At 45.7% G+C, this 20713-nt stretch overlaps 1 protein-coding gene across 1 annotated transcript; it reads right to left on the minus strand.

Annotated features, from left to right (window-relative positions):
- Nucleotides 1–15395: 15395 nt before the first annotated feature.
- LOC146677126 (uncharacterized) lies at nucleotides 15396–20447 on the minus strand. The gene is made up of 5 exons (XM_085429502.1): nucleotides 20364–20447; nucleotides 20141–20181; nucleotides 16247–16493; nucleotides 15905–16082; nucleotides 15396–15532 (listed from the first exon to the last, which is right to left on the minus strand). The coding sequence occupies exons 1-5, from the start codon at nucleotides 20445–20447 to the stop codon at nucleotides 15396–15398; spliced, it is 687 nt and encodes a 228-aa protein (XP_085285628.1).
- Between the last annotated feature and the right edge of the window lie 266 nt (nucleotides 20448–20713).

Here is a 20713-nt window from a genome sequence, read left to right on the forward strand (position 1 = left end):
GGAGAAGGCAAACGAACTCAACAACTTCTTCAACAGGTTTGACCAGCCCACAACCCCCCCACCCTCACCTTCACTACAGAGTCCTCTCCCCACTCTCCTGCCTCCCTCGCTTCCCCCCCCCCTTCCTGACACCATGACACCCCCCTCCTCCAATCCCTCTCTCAGCAGCAAGACATCTCCCCCCCTCTCCTCCTCCCAAACATCTCCCAGTGTCACAGTGGATCAGGTCAGGAGGCAACTGAGGAAGCTTCGCCCCAGAAAGGCAGCAGGCCCAGACAAGGTGTGTCCTAGGATGCTTAAGGCGTGTGCTGCTGAACTTGGGGAGCCGCTACAACGAGTCTTCAACCTCAGTCTGCGACTGGGGAGAGTGCCCGCCCTATGGAAGACATCCTGCATCGTCCCGGTCCCTAAAAGGAACCGGCCCAATGAGCTGAATGACTTCCGACCGGTGGCACTGACGTCACATCTTATGAAGACTCTAGAGCGGCTCTTCCTCAACTTCCTCCGACCACAGGTACAACATGCCCAGGACCCACTACAGTTTGCATACAAGGCGGGTGTCGGAGTGGAGGATGCCATCCTGTACCTCCTACACAGAGCCCACTCACACCTGGATGGGGGAAAAGGCACGGTCAGGATACTGTTTCTTGACTTTTCCAGTGCCTTTAATACCATCCGGCCCAGTATGCTTCAGGAAAAACTGAACAGGATGGAGGTGGACCCCTGCCTGGTGGCTTGGATCTCCGACTACCTCACCGACAGACCACAGTACGTCAGGCTGAAGGACATCACGTCTGACACAGTGGTCAGCAGCACAGGAGCACCACAGGGAACTGTGCTGTCCCCTCTTCTCTTCACCCTGTACACCTCTGACTTCTGCTACAACTCTGAATTATGCCATATTCAGAAGTTTGCAGATGACACGGCCATCATGGGGTGTATCTGGGATGATCAGGAAGAGGAGTACAGAAGTCTGGTGAGGAACTTTGTCGCATGGAGTCACACAAACCACCTGCAACTCAACACCTCAAAGACTAAGGAACTGGTTGTGGACTTCAGGAGGTCCAGAGAAGGTCCACTGCCGGTTCAGATAGAGGGGGAGGAGGTGGAGGTGGTCAACAAGTACAAGTACCTCGGGCTGTGGGTGGACAATAAACTGGACTGGTCATGCAACACAGAGCGCCTGTATAAAAAAGCCCAAAGCCGACTGTACTTCCTCAGGAGGCTGAGGTCTTTTAACATCTGCAGGAAGCTCCTGAGGATGTTTTACCAGTCGGTGGTTGCTGGAGTACTTTTCTATGCTGTGGTGAGCTGGGGGAGCAGCACAGCAAAGAGGGACTCATCCAGGCTGGAGAAACTGATCAGGAAGGCTAGCTCTGTGGCCGGCATGAAGCTGGACACTATGGTGACAGTGGCAGAGAAAAGGACATTAAAGAAACTGCTGGACATTATGAACAATGCCAGGCATCCTCTGCACACGGCCATTAACAACCAGAAGAGTCTGTTCAGTGACAGGTTGCTTCTCCCCAAGACAAGAACTAACAGACTTAAAAACTCCTTTGTCCCACACGCCATCAAACTGTTTAACTCCTCTCTGGAGGGGAGAGGGAGGGGAAACAGGAAACAGGAGGACAAAGGAGGGGGGAACAACTAAGCTGTAGTGCTTCTTCACCTCACTGTACAATACCTTGTGCAATACTTTTTGTAAATAGTCAACAGTGCAATAGACTCAATACTTGAAATGTGCAATTCACTTGTATTTTTATTTTTTATTCCTATTTATTCTATTTATCCCCTTTGTATATTTTATTTATATTTGTCTCTGTATTTATATGTGTGTGTGTGTGTGTGTGTGTGTGTATATATATATATATATATATATATATATATATATATATATATATATATATATATATATATATATATATATATATATATATAACAATTCTGTAACTGTAACTTCGGTCGTTGCTGTGCTTTTTTTGGAAGTCGAATTTCCCAGAGGAACCCACCCGAGGGATTAATAAAGTTCTATCTTATCTTATCTTATCTTATCTTATCTTAGCCAACACCACTGGCCCTGGTGAAATGTGCATGATATCTTCCAGCAGCCCAGGCCCAGGTGTAATGTGGATGGCATCAACGAGCAGCAGAGGCCCTTGTGGGGTGAAGATGGCCTCACAGGAAGCACTGTCCCTGGTGTAATGTGTATGGTAGAAGCCGGCATCACAGACCGTGATGTAATGTGGATGGCCTCAGCCAACAACAGTGGCCCTGGTGAAATGTGGTTGATATTGGCCAGCACCACTGGCCCTGGTGTAATGTGAATGTCCTAAGCCAGTAGCACAGGCCCTTGCGTATTGTGGATGTCATCAGCCAGCAACACAAGCCCTGGTGAAATGTGGATGGTATCATCGAGTAGCATAGGCCCTGGTGTAATGTGGATGGCCTCATCCAACAACACTGGCCCTGGTGAAATGTGGATGGTATTGGCCAGCACCACAGGCCCTGGCGTAATGTCAAAGTCTTCAGCCAGTAGCACAGGCCCTTGCGTATTGTTATCACAGGCCCTGGTGTAATGTGGATGGCCTCATCCAGCACCACATGCCCTGGTGTAATGTGAATGGCCTTAGCCAACAACACTTGCCCTGGTGAAATGCGGATGGTATTGGCCAGCAGCACAGGCCCTGGTGTAATGTGAATGGCATCAGCCAGTATCACAGGCCCTTGTGTTTTGTGGATGTTATCAGGCAGCAACAACAATTCCTGGTGAAATGTGGATGGTTTCAGACAGCACCACAGGCCCAGGTGCAATGTGGATGCCATCAACGAGTAGCACAGGCCCTGATGTAAAGTGGATGGCATGAGCCAGCAACGTAGTTCTGGTGAAATGTGGATAGCCTCAGCCAGCAACGCAGGCCCTGGTGAAAGGAGGAATCACCCAGCAGCACAGGCCCCTGTGTGGTCAATATGGCCTAACAGGCAGCACTGGCCCTGGTGTAATGTGGATGGCCTCAGCCAACAACACTTTTCCTGGTGAAATGTGGATTGTATTGGCCAGCACCATAGGCCCTGGGGTAATGTGCATGTCCACAGCCAACACCACTGGCCCTGGTGTAATGTGGATGGCATCAGCCAGTATCACAGGCCCTGGTGAAATGTGGATGGTATTGGCCAGCACCACAGGCCCTGGTGAAATGTGAATGTCCTCAGCCAACAACACTGGCCCCGGTGTAATGTGGATGGCATCTGCCATGAACACAGGCCCAGGTGAAATGTAGTTGGCCTTAGCCATGACCACAGGTCCTGGTGAAATGTGAATGTCCTCTGCCAACACCACTGGCCCTGGTGAAATGTAGTTGTCCTCAGCCATGACCACAGGCCCTGGTGAAATGTAAATGTCCTCAGCCAGTAGCACAGGCCCTGTTGTAATGTGGATGGCCTCATCTAACAACACTGTCCCTGGTGAAATATGCATGGTATTGGTCAGCACCACACACCCTGGTGTAATGTGAATGGCCTTACCCAGCGCCACAGGCCCTGGTGTAATGTCAAAATTTTCAGCCAGTAGCAAAGGCCCTTGTGTATTGTGGAACGCATCAGCCAGCAACACAAGCCCTGGTGTAATGTGGATGGTATCATCGAGTAGCACAAGCCCTAGTGTAATGTGGATGGCCTCATCCAACAACACTGGCCCTGGTAAAAATGTGGATGGTAACCGCCAAAACCACAGGCCCTGGTGCAATGTGCATGGCATCAACGAGTAGCACAGGCCCTAGTGAAATTTAATTGGTCTAAGCCAGCAACACAGGCCCTTGTGTAATGTAGATGGCCTCAGAAAGCAGTACAGGCGCTGGTGTGGTGAAGATGGCCTCACAGGAAGCAGTGGCCCTGATATAATGTGGATGGCATCAGGCACTAGCATAGACCCTGGTCTGGTGAAGATGTTCTCACAGGTAGAACTGGATCTGGTGTAATGTTGATGGCATCAGGCAGTAGCACAGGCCCTGGTGAAATGTGGATGGCATCATCCAGCAACACAAGCCCTGGTGAAATGTGGATGGTTTCGGACAGCATCACATGCACTGGTGTAATATGGATGGCATGAGCCAGCAACGCAGGCCCTGGTGTAATCAGAATGGTATCAGCCAGAAGCACAGGCCCTGGTGTGGTCAATATGGCCTCACAGGGAGCAGTGGCCCTGGTGCAATGTGGATGGCCTCAGCCAGCAACGCAGGCCTTTGTATATTGTGGATGGGATCAGCCACCAACACAGGCCCTGGTGAAATGTAGATGTCCTCAGCCAGCAGCACAGGGCCAGGTGTAATGTGGATGGCATCAATGAGCAGCAGAGGCCGTGGTGGGGTGAAGATGGCCTCACAGGGAGCACTGTCCCTGGTGTAATGTGAATGTCCTCAGCCAACACCACTGGCAGTGGTGTAATGTGAATGGCATCAGACAGTATCACAGTCCCTTGTGTTTTGTGGATGTCATCAGCCAGCAACACAATTCCTGGTGAAATGTGGATGGTTTCAGACAGCACCACAGGCCCGTGTGTAATGTGGATGGTATCATCGAGTAGCACAGGCCCTGGTGTTGTGATGATGGCCTCTTAGGAAGAACTGTCCCTGGTGTAATTTGGATGGCCTCATCCAACAGTACGGGCCTTGGTGTGGTGAAGTTGGCCTCATCCAGCACCAAATGCCCTGGTGTGGTGATTATGGCCTCACAGGAACCACTGTCCCTGGTGTAATGTGGATGGCATCATCCAACAACACTAGCCCTGGCGAAATGTGGATGGTATTAGCCAGCACCACTGGCCCTGGCGTAATGTGAAAGTCTTCAGCCAGTAGCACAGGCCCTTGCGTATTGTGGAACGCATCAGCCAGCAACACAAGCCCTGGTGAAATGTGGATGGTATCATCGAGTAGCACAAGCCCTGGTGTAATGTGGATGGCCTCATCCAACAACACTGGCCCTGGTAAAAATGTGGATGGTAACCGCCAAAACCACAGGCCCTGGTGTAATGTGCATGGCATCAACGAGTAGCACAGGCCCTGGTGAAATTTAATTGGTCTAAGCCAGAAACACAGGCCCTTGTGTAATGTAGATGGCCTCAGAAAGCAGTACAGGCCCTGGTGTGGTGAAGATGGCCTCACAGGAAGCGGTGGCCCTGATATAATGTGGATGGCATCAGGCACTAGCAAAGACCCTAGTCTGGTGAAGCTGTTCTCACTGGTAACACTGGATCTGGTGTAATGTTGATGGAATCAGGCAGTAGCACAGGCCCTGGTCTGGTGAAGACGGCCTCACAGGGAGCACTGGCAGTGGTGTAATGTGGATGGCCACAGCCAACAACACTGACCCTGGTGAAATGTGGATGGTTTCAGACAGCACCACAGGCCCGGGTGTAATGGGGATGCCATCAACGAGTAGCACAGGCCCTGATGTAAAGTGGATGGCATGAGCCAGCAACGTAGTTCTGGTGAAATGTGGATAGCCTAAGCCAGCAACGCAGGCCCTGGGGAAAGGAGGATGCATCACCCAGCAGCACAGGCCCTGGTGTGGTCAATATGGCCTCACAGGGAGCACTGGCCCTGGTGTAATGTGGATGGCCTCAGCCAACAACATTTTTCCTGGTGAAATGTGGATGATATTGGCCAGCACCACAGGCCCTGGCGTAATGTGCATGTCCCCAGCCAACACCACAGGCCCTGGTGAAATGTGGATGGCCTTAGCCAGCAACGCAGGCCTTTGTATATTGTGGATGGAATCAGCCACCAACACAGGCCCTGGTGAAATGTAGATGTCCTCAGCCAGTAGCACAGGCCCTGTTGTAATGTGTATGGCCTCATCTAACAACACTTGCCCTGGTGAAACGTGGATGGTATTGGCCAGCAGCACAAACCCAGGTGTAATTTGAATGTCCTCAGCCAACACCACTGGCCCTGGTGTAATGTGAATGTCCTCAGCCAACAACACTGGCCCCGGTGTAATGTGGATGGCATCTGCCATGAACACAGGCCCAGGTGAAATGTAGTTGGCCTTAGCCATGACCACAGGTCCTGGTGAAATGTGAATGTCCTCTGCCAACACCACTGGCCCTGGTGAAATGTAGTTGTCCTCAGCCATGACCACAGGCCCTGGTGAAATGTAAATGTCCTCAGCCAGTAGCACAGGCCCTGTTGTAATGTGGATGGCCTCATCTAACAACACTGTCCCTGGTGAAATATGCATGGTATTGGTCAGCACCACACACCCTGGTGTAATGTGAATGGCCTTACCCAGCGCCACAGGCCCTGGTGTAATGTCAAAATTTTCAGCCAGTAGCAAAGGCCCTTGTGTATTGTGGAACGCATCAGCCAGCAACACAAGCCCTGGTGTAATGTGGATGGTATCATCGAGTAGCACAAGCCCTAGTGTAATGTGGATGGCCTCATCCAACAACACTGGCCCTGGTAAAAATGTGGATGGTAACCGCCAAAACCACAGGCCCTGGTGCAATGTGCATGGCATCAACGAGTAGCACAGGCCCTAGTGAAATTTAATTGGTCTAAGCCAGCAACACAGGCCCTTGTGTAATGTAGATGGCCTCAGAAAGCAGTACAGGCGCTGGTGTGGTGAAGATGGCCTCACAGGAAGCAGTGGCCCTGATATAATGTGGATGGCATCAGGCACTAGCATAGACCCTGGTCTGGTGAAGATGTTCTCACAGGTAGAACTGGATCTGGTGTAATGTTGATGGCATCAGGCAGTAGCACAGGCCCTGGTGAAATGTGGATGGCATCATCCAGCAACACAAGCCCTGGTGAAATGTGGATGGTTTCGGACAGCATCACATGCACTGGTGTAATATGGATGGCATGAGCCAGCAACGCAGGCCCTGGTGTAATCAGAATGGTATCAGCCAGAAGCACAGGCCCTGGTGTGGTCAATATGGCCTCACAGGGAGCAGTGGCCCTGGTGCAATGTGGATGGCCTCAGCCAGCAACGCAGGCCTTTGTATATTGTGGATGGGATCAGCCACCAACACAGGCCCTGGTGAAATGTAGATGTCCTCAGCCAGCAGCACAGGGCCAGGTGTAATGTGGATGGCATCAATGAGCAGCAGAGGCCGTGGTGGGGTGAAGATGGCCTCACAGGGAGCACTGTCCCTGGTGTAATGTGAATGTCCTCAGCCAACACCACTGGCAGTGGTGTAATGTGAATGGCATCAGACAGTATCACAGTCCCTTGTGTTTTGTGGATGTCATCAGCCAGCAACACAATTCCTGGTGAAATGTGGATGGTTTCAGACAGCACCACAGGCCCGTGTGTAATGTGGATGGTATCATCGAGTAGCACAGGCCCTGGTGTTGTGATGATGGCCTCTTAGGAAGAACTGTCCCTGGTGTAATTTGGATGGCCTCATCCAACAGTACGGGCCTTGGTGTGGTGAAGTTGGCCTCATCCAGCACCAAATGCCCTGGTGTGGTGATTATGGCCTCACAGGAACCACTGTCCCTGGTGTAATGTGGATGGCATCATCCAACAACACTAGCCCTGGCGAAATGTGGATGGTATTAGCCAGCACCACTGGCCCTGGCGTAATGTGAAAGTCTTCAGCCAGTAGCACAGGCCCTTGCGTATTGTGGAACGCATCAGCCAGCAACACAAGCCCTGGTGAAATGTGGATGGTATCATCGAGTAGCACAAGCCCTGGTGTAATGTGGATGGCCTCATCCAACAACACTGGCCCTGGTAAAAATGTGGATGGTAACCGCCAAAACCACAGGCCCTGGTGTAATGTGCATGGCATCAACGAGTAGCACAGGCCCTGGTGAAATTTAATTGGTCTAAGCCAGAAACACAGGCCCTTGTGTAATGTAGATGGCCTCAGAAAGCAGTACAGGCCCTGGTGTGGTGAAGATGGCCTCACAGGAAGCGGTGGCCCTGATATAATGTGGATGGCATCAGGCACTAGCAAAGACCCTAGTCTGGTGAAGCTGTTCTCACTGGTAACACTGGATCTGGTGTAATGTTGATGGAATCAGGCAGTAGCACAGGCCCTGGTCTGGTGAAGACGGCCTCACAGGGAGCACTGGCAGTGGTGTAATGTGGATGGCCACAGCCAACAACACTGACCCTGGTGAAATGTGGATGGTTTCAGACAGCACCACAGGCCCGGGTGTAATGGGGATGCCATCAACGAGTAGCACAGGCCCTGATGTAAAGTGGATGGCATGAGCCAGCAACGTAGTTCTGGTGAAATGTGGATAGCCTAAGCCAGCAACGCAGGCCCTGGGGAAAGGAGGATGCATCACCCAGCAGCACAGGCCCTGGTGTGGTCAATATGGCCTCACAGGGAGCACTGGCCCTGGTGTAATGTGGATGGCCTCAGCCAACAACATTTTTCCTGGTGAAATGTGGATGATATTGGCCAGCACCACAGGCCCTGGCGTAATGTGCATGTCCCCAGCCAACACCACAGGCCCTGGTGAAATGTGGATGGCCTTAGCCAGCAACGCAGGCCTTTGTATATTGTGGATGGAATCAGCCACCAACACAGGCCCTGGTGAAATGTAGATGTCCTCAGCCAGTAGCACAGGCCCTGTTGTAATGTGTATGGCCTCATCTAACAACACTTGCCCTGGTGAAACGTGGATGGTATTGGCCAGCAGCACAAACCCAGGTGTAATTTGAATGTCCTCAGCCAACACCACTGGCCCTGGTGTAATGTGAATGGCATCAGCCAGTATCACAGGCCCTTGTGTTTTGTGGATGTCATCAGCCAGCAACACAAATCCTGGTGAAATGTGGATGGTTTCAGACAGCACCACAGGCCCGGGTGTATTGTGGATCAGAGAAGAAGAGCAAACCCATCATCCTGACTGATCGGATGAATGGCACTGTGTTTCCAACAAGCTGTGCATGTGAAGAAAACTTTTGAGGAGAACTGAGGAGACTGTTGGAGTTTGACATTTGCCACCTTTGGAGTAAAATGGCAAGAAGAGACAGTGGAACACAGGACAAAGCTGAAGGAGAACTGCCGGCTATTGGACTGTTGAAGTGGGAGAGGATAACAGAGTGAGAGGACAACAGACAACAGAGAGGAGTGGTGAGAACACATAGGAATTTTGTTATTCAATGTGGGAAATCAAAATTTGGGTTAGCAAACCTGGGGAAAAGAAAACTGACTGCTTAAGTTGGAAAATTGAGAAGGAGTCTGAAACACTGCAAAAAAGAAACATACAAAATCACACACACAAGCAGAACATGCATTAACCCTACTAACACTTCCAAACACAAAATAACTCATGAATATTAGACAACATCTTAAGCGTGTGAGTCTGTTTATCATCTTGTCCAAGTCACTTAGTGTGATGCAAAAACCAGTGGACTCATAGCACATTAGTTAAGAAATGATCAAATAATAGCAGAGAAATGTGTAGGAAAGGCAGCTTTAAGAACAAGCTTGTTAACTTTCATCAGTGTTAAAATAGTGTCAATTTAGCAGACACTTGTTATCAAATGCTGAATTTATCCAATGCAAAAAATTGACTCTCTGGGTTGCAGGACAACAGTTTAACTTTCGTGGGAAAAAAGATTCTGGTTTGACCAACCAGTGATCAGACAATAAATTTAGTTGTTGATATAGTAAATTGGGAGATGCTTCCTGCTTGATTGATGCAGCACAAGTAATTTACTGTATGAGGGAAATTGTCTTTTGGGATACATTTTGAACATACATTTCTGTTGCCCTGTCATCTTAGTGGGTTAATAGCTGATATGCAAATTAGTTGATCGTTCTTAGATTAATGAAAGGTGATTGAATTCTAGCACGAGTGAATGGGATGTGTTGGAGTTTGTTGTGTGTTGAGTGGAGACTCTAAAACACTGAGTTTCCTGTTTTGATGTGCGAGTGAATCCTGTACCTAGATACACAACTCTGAATACGTCGGAACAAACTTCTTTTGTGAAGTTCATGACAACATGTCACATGTTTTATGATGACGGAAAAAGAAAAAGGAAGATTGAATAAAATAGATCTGTGGCCTAAATGAGTGAAAAGCACAGACCTGGGGATTAAACTCATAGCTAATAAGACTTTAGGCTTATGTTGTGTGTTGTGCAGCTGATGGTTGGTTTGGAGTTAATCTAGCTGATGATTTTTCTTTTGTTGTGAAGTTGAGCCTGCCAATTAGTATGATGGTATGATAAACCATGCTAATGGTATGATTTACCCTCCTGAGATGAGGAGCTTGTGTCATGACTTAACAAGGCCTTTTTATTTTGATACTTTCACAGTGCACTGAAAGTTTTGTTTGATAATCTCTGTCATTTGAGCAGATCTGCACGATTAGAACAGAAAGCGCTGTACGACACGTCGTCGAGGAAATTGTTACAAGTGAGTTTCTCCACATTAAAATGGGCTCAGGAGAAAGCCACTTATTTGGGACAATTAGAAAGTAAGTTCCTGTCCAAAAAGGATTCAGCGATGTAATCCAAGCTAAAGTTCTTCTTTTTCTTTTTGAAATGACGTCATTTTGCTGAGAGTGGAAACTAAATGCAACAATGGGTTCCACTATCAGCAAAGAAAGAAAGAATGAATGTATGAATGAATGAATGAATGAATGAATGAAAGAGAAAAAAAACTGACTGACTGGTAAAAGCTGACAAAAGCTGACAAGACTTTACTGATGTAACACGACTGTGCGAAGTTAACCCCCACCTGACAAAGGTGCAGATGAAATCTATGTGTGTTTCCTTTTACAGGAGCAGAAAGATGACAGCAACATTCGAGGTTGCGTGATCATTTAACCTTTTAAGTGCCACTTTCTGTGTCGGTGCATCTACCAGGGGTGTTATTCACTACCTTGTGTTGCTCACAGAGGAAACTGTGAGAAAGTGTGTATACATCTGCGCAGCGCTAACTTTTGCATTTCTTTTCTACAGCATTTCAGTTCTTCATGTGATTTATACCAGGACAACTGGTTGATGGGTTTTTTTTACTACAGGATTTCTGGGTTTATGTGTGAAGAAAACTGTGTTTACAGGTTATGAGTGGTGATGCTGTTACACTGTGTTGTTGGGAAAATGTGAAGGTTACTTTGACAATGTGAATAACATGTGAGAAATTTCCTGTGTTGAAAACTAGTGTCACTTCTTTCCACAGCTATGGATGGCTAACTTTATGGTCTTTTTATGGCACCCCTGGAACCTGTCGACCTGCGTCTGACCAACGATGGTCACTGTGTATTGCTAATGTTTGTTTTTCTATGACTGCATGTAGAGGATTCGGCAGAAGCGGACAAGTGACATGAGAAAAACAAATAGGAGATGCAGTGTTTATGGAAAAGTTTAATATGGAGCTCATTAGCTGGCCACTTTTGAAGCTCCTAGTGATATATGAGTGGAGTGACTTTGCTTAAGGGAAGTCACCGATTACATTAATGTTGACTGAGTACATGGGATGATCCATGTCTGAGGCAAATTAGGGTAATAGTTGTAGTTTACTGATTTGAGAAAACCTGCACATGACACTTGTCTTGCTGATGTTGAATGCTTATTGCTCTTATGATACAATTGTTTACAGGTATGAAGTTTGATTTCACTTCCAGATTTTGCTTTCCAGGCCATGATGGTGTGTATGCAGGCTCCTGGGAGAGCAAGGTGTTAAGCAAACTTAATATGCAAGACACACTAATATCTTTTATTGCAGGGTTACGGAGCTACTCCAGCGGAGATGCCCTGATGTTGCCTGGGACATGATCTAGCTAACCTTTTTCTTTAAGACAGGGATCCAGGTTTGATGAGTTGACGCGTGGGAGTGTCCATGCGTCAAGAGGTGGAGTCCAAGGATTAACATTAAACAATGTTTTCTATTATTGTTGCAGTGATTTGTGTGATTAACCGTTTATTTACAGGTATTAAACCTATGCAAGTGGTGCATCCATGTTCAGATGAGGCTTTGATGGCCTATAAGTGAAGTTCACTGAACTAAAGAATGTGGTTTGATGATTGTTGACATGCTCTCCAAATAGAAGTTTTTCCTCCTGGCAAGGAAATACAGGTACAGCAGTAATCTCCTGAGGAATCTTCAGAGGCCCAGTGAGAAGCGAGAACCATTCCAGGCATAGCTGACAGCCCAGGCAGTGGTTGAGGTCAAAGGTCAAGCTGGTCGGGGCCCATCATGAGATCAGACCTTGGAGCCACAGCAAGGACCATGAAACTGCATTGGAATGAGAGCTGTGCCAAGGGGGATTTCCAGAGGCCAACAGAGGAGATTGTGGACAACGGACGGGCACCTGAAGGATGAGGGGAGCGTGCCAAGCTCCATCGACAACGCAGAGGGAGTCTAAGGATGGCATCATGATTCTGTGAAAGCACAGGAACCAGAAGCTATGATGGTGATGACAGCAGTTTCCTATGAACATCACCTAATGCTGTGCCACTGCACTGTGCATACGATGACACTGTGAAGGCTGCTGGGATCATAACAGCAGTAAGATAACTGAACCCAGCACCCTTTCCACAGAGAGGTTTTTCTGCAGAGCGTGGACAGTGGAGGATTCATAAATATCCCCCTCACAAGACGAAGGCCTGAAGTGAGGTGATGGGGTTGGTAGAGGCCATAAAACTTGAGTGCTGAGAGGTCTGCAGCTTTGGAGATAGCTGAGACCCATGTTGACAAACAACAAAACCAACTGGTATGTTTGAATGTTTATTCTACATACATTTGGACTATGGACAGTGATGGAAACAACTGGAAGAGACATTCATGATGCCCTGCAGAACTCAAACCACTCTGCAGAGAGACATGTGATTTGCACACCCGGAGGAAGCACCACCAAGCTGAGATGTTTTTGAAAATGTTACTTTCTTATTTTAACTGTTAAATTAACAATTTCTTTGTTTGCTTGTAGGATGCAGTTTGCCATTGGATGAGATCAATGAGGAATGGGATAACTGCTAATACATTTGTTAAACTGTGTACTTTTTCAGTAATTTAGGGTGATTTGACATATGCTGAGTATAAAAATGTTTGCATTGAAACTATCAGACATGAGGTATTCATACCTGGGAACTTTTCTAGCATAAAGGTCAATAAAGGGGGGAATGTTAGGTTTTGTATTGTTGATTGTCATTTATACTTAGAAATATTTAACCATATATGCTTAGAGGTGTATAATCATTTGTAGATTGAAAGAATGTCTCATCCTAGGAGGTCTGTAACAACTCTGTGTAGCATGAAGAGGGGAGTGCGTTCACTCCTCTACAGAGTGTTCTGGCATAGATCACACACCTCCTAGGAGAGGTCGTATCTTCTCTTGCTGATATATGGTTTAGCAAACACACGTGTATTTCTTTAAGTATAAGAGCCTTTTGTTCAGATGGAGCCCTAGACTCCTGGCACCAGCTTTGGGGAGTCTTCACAGGGTCACATCTTGACCACACACACACACACACACACACACACACACACAGTACTCTTTGTGTGTATGTAGACGTCATATGTTAATGAACCTATGCATATTCATGTAACCTCAATAAAAGAGCAGTGTTACGGGAGAACGGACGAGAGCAACTGGGGTCAAGCGAAGGAACGGCGTTTGTCCGGTTCTCTCCCGTGCACGAGAAACATGAAGAACTTTGCCTACTCGTGTCTTGCTTTGCTGTGTAATTATATTGTCCTCAACGTTCCAGCGGATAGGTTCAAGCTACAAACCTATCAACCTGTTTGCCCAGCACGGGTATATTGAATTCTATAAGATGAAGCCATGAATACGTATATCTGAATCTTCTATCAAAAGTTACAGCTATTTATATGAAGTTGTACAAGAACGCTTTCTTTCACCAAGACAGTGGGTTTCTCGCTATTACATACATTTGAATGGGGAACTCGTCCGACAGAAAGTATAGGTTTTCATTATGTGAATAACTTGAAAATCTTAGCTCAAACAGCTGCAAAAGCTGTTTTTCCAACACGGGGATATTAAATTCTATAAGATAAAGCCATAAATATGTGAGTCTGAGTCGTCTATCAAAAGTTACAGCTATTTATATGAAGTTGTACAAAAACGCTTTCTTTCACCAAGACAGTGGGTTCAAGGTTCAAGGTTCTTTATTTGTCACATGCATAGTTATACAAGTATAACACACAGTGAAATGTAGCCTGACACGCTCCTCGACATGTGCAAAAATTGGGGGGGGGGGGGGGGGGTTGTAGAGGAAGAACATTATATATATATATATATATACATATACATATATATACATATAGTATATACACTGGGTGAATGTGCAGTAGTAGCAGCAAGCAGGTGAATTCTGTACATTAATATGAATAGACATCTGACTATTTTACAGGATAGACAATATAAACATATTTAAAATTAAAGGAATTGAAGTGTACATTGTGCCTTGGTTTAGAGTGTCTGGAAGAGTCCTGTCTCAGTCAATTATAGATGATGTGAGAGGGCGGGTGTGTGTGTTTAGGGCACGGATGGCTTGGGGATAGAAGCTCCTCTTGAGTCTCTCTGTCCTTGCCCGGAAGATGCGGAACCTTCTACCAGATTGCAGAAGTTGGAACAGTTTGTTGCCTGGATGGGACGGGTCCTTCAGTATCTGCGCTGCTCTAGTCCGGCATCTCCTGGTGTAGGTGTCCTGAAGCAGGGGGTTTCTCGCTATTACATACATTTGAATGGGGAACTCGTCCGACAGAAAGTATAGGTTTTCATTATGTGAATAACTTGAAAATCTTAGCTCAAACAGCTGCAAAACCTGTTTGCCCAGCACAGGGATATTGAGGTCTGCAAGATAAAGCCATAAATATGTGAGTCTGAGTCGTCTATCAAAAGTTATATGAAGTTGTACAAAAACACTTTCTTTCACCAAGACAGTGCGTTTCTCACTGTTACATGCATTTGAATGGGGAACTCGACCGAAACAAAGTATAGGTTTTCATTATGTGAATAACTTGAAAATCTTAGCTCAAACAGCTGCAAAACCTGTTTGCCCAGCACGGGGATATTGAATTCTATAAGATGAAGCCATAAACATGTGTGTCTGAGTCGTCTAGCAAAAGTTAAATCATGACTGGAAATCTACCTCTCTTTATAGGTATTTTAACCAATACTAAACTACTGCATGTTTCCATCAATAGTTAAACCACCTAAACACATAATTGTACTTATTCCTCAAATTGGAAACCCTTTATAAATAAAAAAAACCCCAAATGTCTCACAATGTATCATGTCAATATTAATATCCTAAAATAAGAAAGCATTGCATGTGATGTAACAGAGAAACAAACTAAACAAAAAAAGGACAATAGGCATGTTTCATTTGCTGAATACTTTATTAAAAGACAGTTTCCTATTTACATTTATATGTTTCACAGAAGTTTGTAATTTTTACTCTGGGATGGGGATGCATGATGTGCGTCCTGCGCCACCCAAACGATCTGAAGCGTATCGGAGCCATTTCTGCACTGCTTGTGCAAAGACAAACTCGGACATAGAGTTTGCCCCTAACTGCTGCGTCAGGCCATCTAGGACAAAAATACACACACACACACACAAAAGTGAATTAGAGCACATGAGTAAGCTCTTTTTAACTGTCTTCAGCGGGGAGAAAGTATGTAAACTCCTAGGCTGATAAACATGAAAGTCACCAGGCGTAAATCTACAAACTGCTGCATTTGATTCCCAAAGAGCTATGAGCGGAAAAAGTGATAAGTCTTAACATGGTGTGCCGTGTATCCTTTAAAACAAAATAAACATGGGGTCCTCGGGCTGTACAAACTACAACCCGAGGACTAAACAAGCCAAAGACCAAAGACTCCATCTCCAGATTAACCGGACATGAAAGTCTTGTTATTGAGAAAGACAAAGTAATATAGCAAAAAAACGGTAAAGCTTACCAAATATGCATCTGCAGAGCACTGTATCTTTAAATGCCATTTTTTGCTTTGTCTGGTCCTTGGTTTTTTTCCCTGCCCAGTTTAGTACCGAGGCCAGCTGGTTTGTAATGGCATAAGCCATTACACGGCGGACTCGCACCTCCAATGTGGTCCCTCCAATCAAGGCAAAGCGTCTCACCTATAGACACATTTTAAGAGATGGAATTAGCGTGTCTCATGTCTTAAATGTGTACACAAGTGCTTGTGTGTTTTAATCAACAGGCCGTCTTTATGTATTTAAATCACATCTGACAGCTATTATACTTTATAGTTACAAAGTGTACATAACCTTTATATACTTACCATTGCCTTATTTGCCTCTTGTGATTGAAGAGATGCCTCTGCATTGTTTAGCTCCTCAATGTTGTGCAAGGGCAAATCCAGAGGCAGTACCCCAGCATCTACCGATTCATTGCAGCCAGTATTGCGGATGGCTCTGACCTCCTCACGGAGTTCGTTAACAGCTCTCATCAGGTCTGACAGAAAAAGATAATTTTTTTTAAGTAAGCTAAATTTAGCTGATCCGTGCAGGTGAATGAATTTACCCTGTCTAAAGAAATCAAGAGAAACGCCCCGGACTACTCAGTCACTAATTACTGTTACTGTACTTTTATTACAAGTATTATACTGTAAAAGCAACAGGACGCACCCTGCTGCAGCTCCTGTGCAGAGCTGAGTATTAAATATGTGCAAACAACAGCATGTTTTCAGTCTCTTGCCACATCTGTAAAGACAGTAACATTTTTTTTAAAAGCTTGTGCTTCAGTAACTCCTCATTAATCAGGAACTATGGATTAAAGTACTGTAGTGTACTGTAATACTGAAAAAATTGTAAGAGAAGAACTTCAGATCCTGAGTGTGTGAGGACAGAAGAATCAGCTTTATTTCAATTTTGAGGGATAAAATTTACATTTGAGTTTGATGGTTCTGTTCTCTTTGTGATTACAGGAGCTGCCCTCAGATTCAGACCTCAGCACCACCCAGTGACAGCAGACAGATCATCCAACATGTTCACATGTTAACTGCAAAACGAACTGATGAAAACAATACAAAGGTTAAAGTACCACACGTGCTATAGTGAAAGCTGCAGCTGTTTTATTAATAAAGTTAAAGACAAAAAAACAAAAGGATTAATCACCCCTGTAACTGTGTCACTATATATCAGCATTAACAGGACCTCAGTTTGGTGTTTCACAGAGCTGCTGATCTCAGACCTGCATAGCTTCCGTTTTAAACACTTGATGTACTCAGCTGCATGAAGGGCAGGTTTGAGTTTTCTGACACAATTAAATAAAACCTGATGAAGGTCAAAGGTCGTCACTTGTGTGTTGAACTACAAACTTGTGATCTGGAATTCTTTCACAGTTTTTTGCAGATAGTGTGTTATTTACCATAAAGTAATTCAGAGTTATTCATACCAGAGTAACCAGAGAGGATCAGATATTTTTAAATATGTAGCCGAGTGGTAAATTAATAATAATATTTTCCATTTCAGTTAACCAAATATCCATTTAAGGTTCAAAAAGGGGTCTTAAAATGTTGTTTCTTTGTTTCCATGTATGGTAAGGCAAGAATGTTATTGGGTAATTTAATGTTATTGCTTGTGCTATTTCTTTGGTTATCTGCATGTTGTGTGCACTTGAAGCTGTTAATTTTATAGGTTTGTGTAGTTGCATATTGTGGTCACTGGGGGGGGGGGGGGGGGGGGGGGGCAGTGCTTAAGGGTTAACTGCAGTTTTCCAAAAAAAACTTAACAAGAAATGCATCTTGGGACTTCCTGTTTACTTTTCTTTTTGTTGTGGATGTGGAACGGGAATGTTGTGAAGGAGTTAAATTGTTGGTAAGGAATTGTTAAATATGCACATAACTCATTGAAACATATTGTTATAATTGTAGTGCAGTGGCAAAACGTCAGTATTTTAACAAGATGATGTATTTCTTAAATGTATGGTGCAAAGGACCTGTATGTGCAGCGTGGAGCGGCCATTTTCTCCATGCAAGGGATAAGCTGCGAGATCATCTGTGTGCTCCAGTATTGCAAGTGAGCTGAGATTTCTGTGGAATGTAAGTGTTTATAAACATGTATGTAACCCTTCCACATTTTTTTAAAGGAGCCTTGTGTGATTTAGTTCTTTGTATTTTGTTCTGCACAGACAGAGGCCACTGCCGTATTTTTGTATTTTGTATTTCATTTCATTTCTTTTATTCCTTGTATTGTAGTGGCGCATCTTTGTTTAATAGGTTATTCTGTTACTTTGCCACGTTACCTCTCGTGCTGTAGATGTTCAGTACAAGTCCATATGGCCGCTGTTTGACAAAAGTAAAGGTCAAAGGACATTTTTTTTAGTTTATTCAGTCGTCATTGACAATAAAACTGCACATTAAGAACCCCAGTAATTGTGTCCTGCGTGGCTAACCATTTCCCAGGCTACATAATTTTGGTACCAGGAGTGGGGTGTGCAGCAGAAGGAGAGTTTTAGTTCACTAACTTTTAACTGGCGGCACAGTGGCATGTTATTTCCTTTTTATTAAAAATACAAAAAATACGGCAGTGGTGAAGACTACAGGGATTAACCATCACTGCGGGAGGACGTGCGGAGGTGGTGATTCTGCAGAGTTGCTGGTGCGGCGCTTGGGACAGAACCCATCTGGACCTGGCAATCGGATAGCAGCGAACAAGATTAGTCTTGTTCCTTGAACTGGACTTTTCCCATAGCATCCTTATTATAGCTAATCTATACTTAAGCTTGGACTGTGGACTGAATTAGAAGCGCCATGTCAAGTGCTCCAGATGCTGGGGATAATGCCAGTGGTGGGGATTTATCCAGTCAGGGCCCATTAGAGCCGGCAGGACCAAGTAGGGCTCCAGATGATGAGATACAAAACCAGCTTCAGGAGCTGACGAGGTTGAGGGATGACCTTATCAGATTAACTGATGAAACAAGGGCTCAAAGGGACAGTGCTGGTCGTGCCCTTAACCGTTCATACATTTGTGTTCCACGTGAACGCCAGGTCCAAGTCTTTACAGGGGAATTGGGAAAGGACGGGAGGTCTGTTGAAGAATTTATTGAAGAGGTTGAAAGAGTGACAAGGTCCAGAGAACAGAGCACCGAGGAACAGTGTGATTTTATACTTTCATTGTTGCGTGGGCCAGCACTTGAGGAAGTGAGGTTATGTATGAGGGGTCAATCAGTTGGGCCAAGTGATTTATTCGCCTATCTAAGAAATGCGTTTGGTGAGAGGCGTAGTGTCACACAGCTTCTGCAGTCTTTTTACAACCGTAAGCAGGCAGATGGAGAAGATCTCCGTGATTATTCCCATGCACTTTCTCAGATACTGAGCTCTGTAGTAAAACAGTCCACAAATGCAATATCTGATGAGAACACTGTCCTAAGGGATCAGTTTATTGAAGGGTTAAAGAATGCCACTCTGAGGCGTGAACTAAGGAAAATGGTCAGGGAGAAACCACACTCTAGTTTGCTAGAGGTGAGGGATGAGGCTCTCCTTTGGGAAATGGAGGATTACCGATCTCATTCCACGAAAGGGTTGAGAAGCCACATGGTTCAATCAGAAGCCTTAGAGGCCCAATGCTCGGTAACTAAAACAGCTCCGAACAACGATCCCCCTTCAGTGTTAGAGGAAGTGCAACGGGCTGTTGCCCACCAGGGAGAGCAGTTAGCAGAATTAGGAAAAGCACTGACTGCACTATCAACTGCTGTAGCGGAACTGTGTAGACGTGCCCCACAGACTCCCCCAGACCCCAAGCCAAGAGTTAAACCACAGCCTGCATTTACACCTGATGGTCAGCCAATTTGTTTTAAGTGCAGAGGGGTTGGGCATATTGCCAGGATATGTCCACAAATCAAACTCGGGTCTAGTGATGCTGCTCCTGTGTCTCCAATAGGGCAGGAAAACTGGAGCCCTCGGTTGTCATGAGCCAAACAATTCGAGGGGAGGCAACTGGCTCACAAACTAAAACACTGAACAAAGATGTAGTTTTAGAGAGGGCCGTTGGGGAATGTAGGACTGTAGAAATCAAACTACAGGGAGTGGAGGTATCATGTCTCCTCGACACTGGCAGTCAAGTGAGTACCATCTCAGAGGGGTTTTTCAACGAACACTGGTCAGCAGAAGACACCAATATCCATTCTACCTTTGAATGGCTGAAGATCACGGCAGCTAATGGACTGGAGATACCTTATGTAGGCTATGTGGAGCTGGAAGTAGAAGCGATGGGGCTGACAATCCCAGAAAGGGGGTTTCTTATAGTCAGAGATTCAGCACAGTCTTGCTCTGTGCCTTGTCTCCTTGGAATGAATGTAATTAAAAAGTGCCAAGAACTAGTACATGGAGAGTTTGAAACCACAATGAAGGGTAACCTTGACAGTAACTGGAGGCAGGCTTTTCAGCGAGTACAAACGGTTAGTGTAGCAAACAGACTTTCATGTGCCAGGCTCGCTGGGAAAGATGCTGTCCATGTCCCAGCCTCATCTGCAGCTACCATCATGGCCAAAGGGCTAAAAACTGTCAGTGAAAAAGGTCCTTTAATGCTTCTTGAACCTGGCAATGCCCCTTTACCTGGAGGTTTGGTAGTTGTGCCAACCTTGATAACATCAGAGAGGCATATTTTTCCTGTTCAGGTCATGAACTTGTCTGATGAAGACATCTGGTTGCAACCCAGGACTAGACTTGGACTTTTGACTGAGGTTGACACTGTAGACAATGACCAGTTGTGTAAAGTTCAGTTTCAGAGAATTTCAGCAGATACAG

This window comes from Rhamphochromis longiceps, linkage group LG2, assembly GCF_057381845.1.
Source record: "Rhamphochromis longiceps isolate RC_006_pf linkage group LG2, R_longiceps_female_GT1.1, whole genome shotgun sequence".
Taxonomy (NCBI): domain Eukaryota; kingdom Metazoa; phylum Chordata; class Actinopteri; order Cichliformes; family Cichlidae; genus Rhamphochromis; species Rhamphochromis longiceps.

What these genes read in the sequence shown, in the direction of transcription:
- LOC146677126 (XM_085429502.1), bottom strand. Translation starts at nt 20,447, where the DNA reads ATGGTAGCTGCAGATGAGGCTGGGACATGGACAGCATCTTTCCCAGCG. An exon ending in AAGAGGCAAATAAGGCAATG is followed by an intron (nt 16,083 to 16,246) that starts GTAAGTATATAA and finishes ATGTGTCTATAG; the next exon opens with GTGAGACGCTTTGCCTTGAT. An exon ending in GCTCTGCAGATGCATATTTG is followed by an intron (nt 15,533 to 15,904) that starts GTAAGCTTTACC and finishes TTTTTGTCCTAG; the next exon opens with ATGGCCTGACGCAGCAGTTA.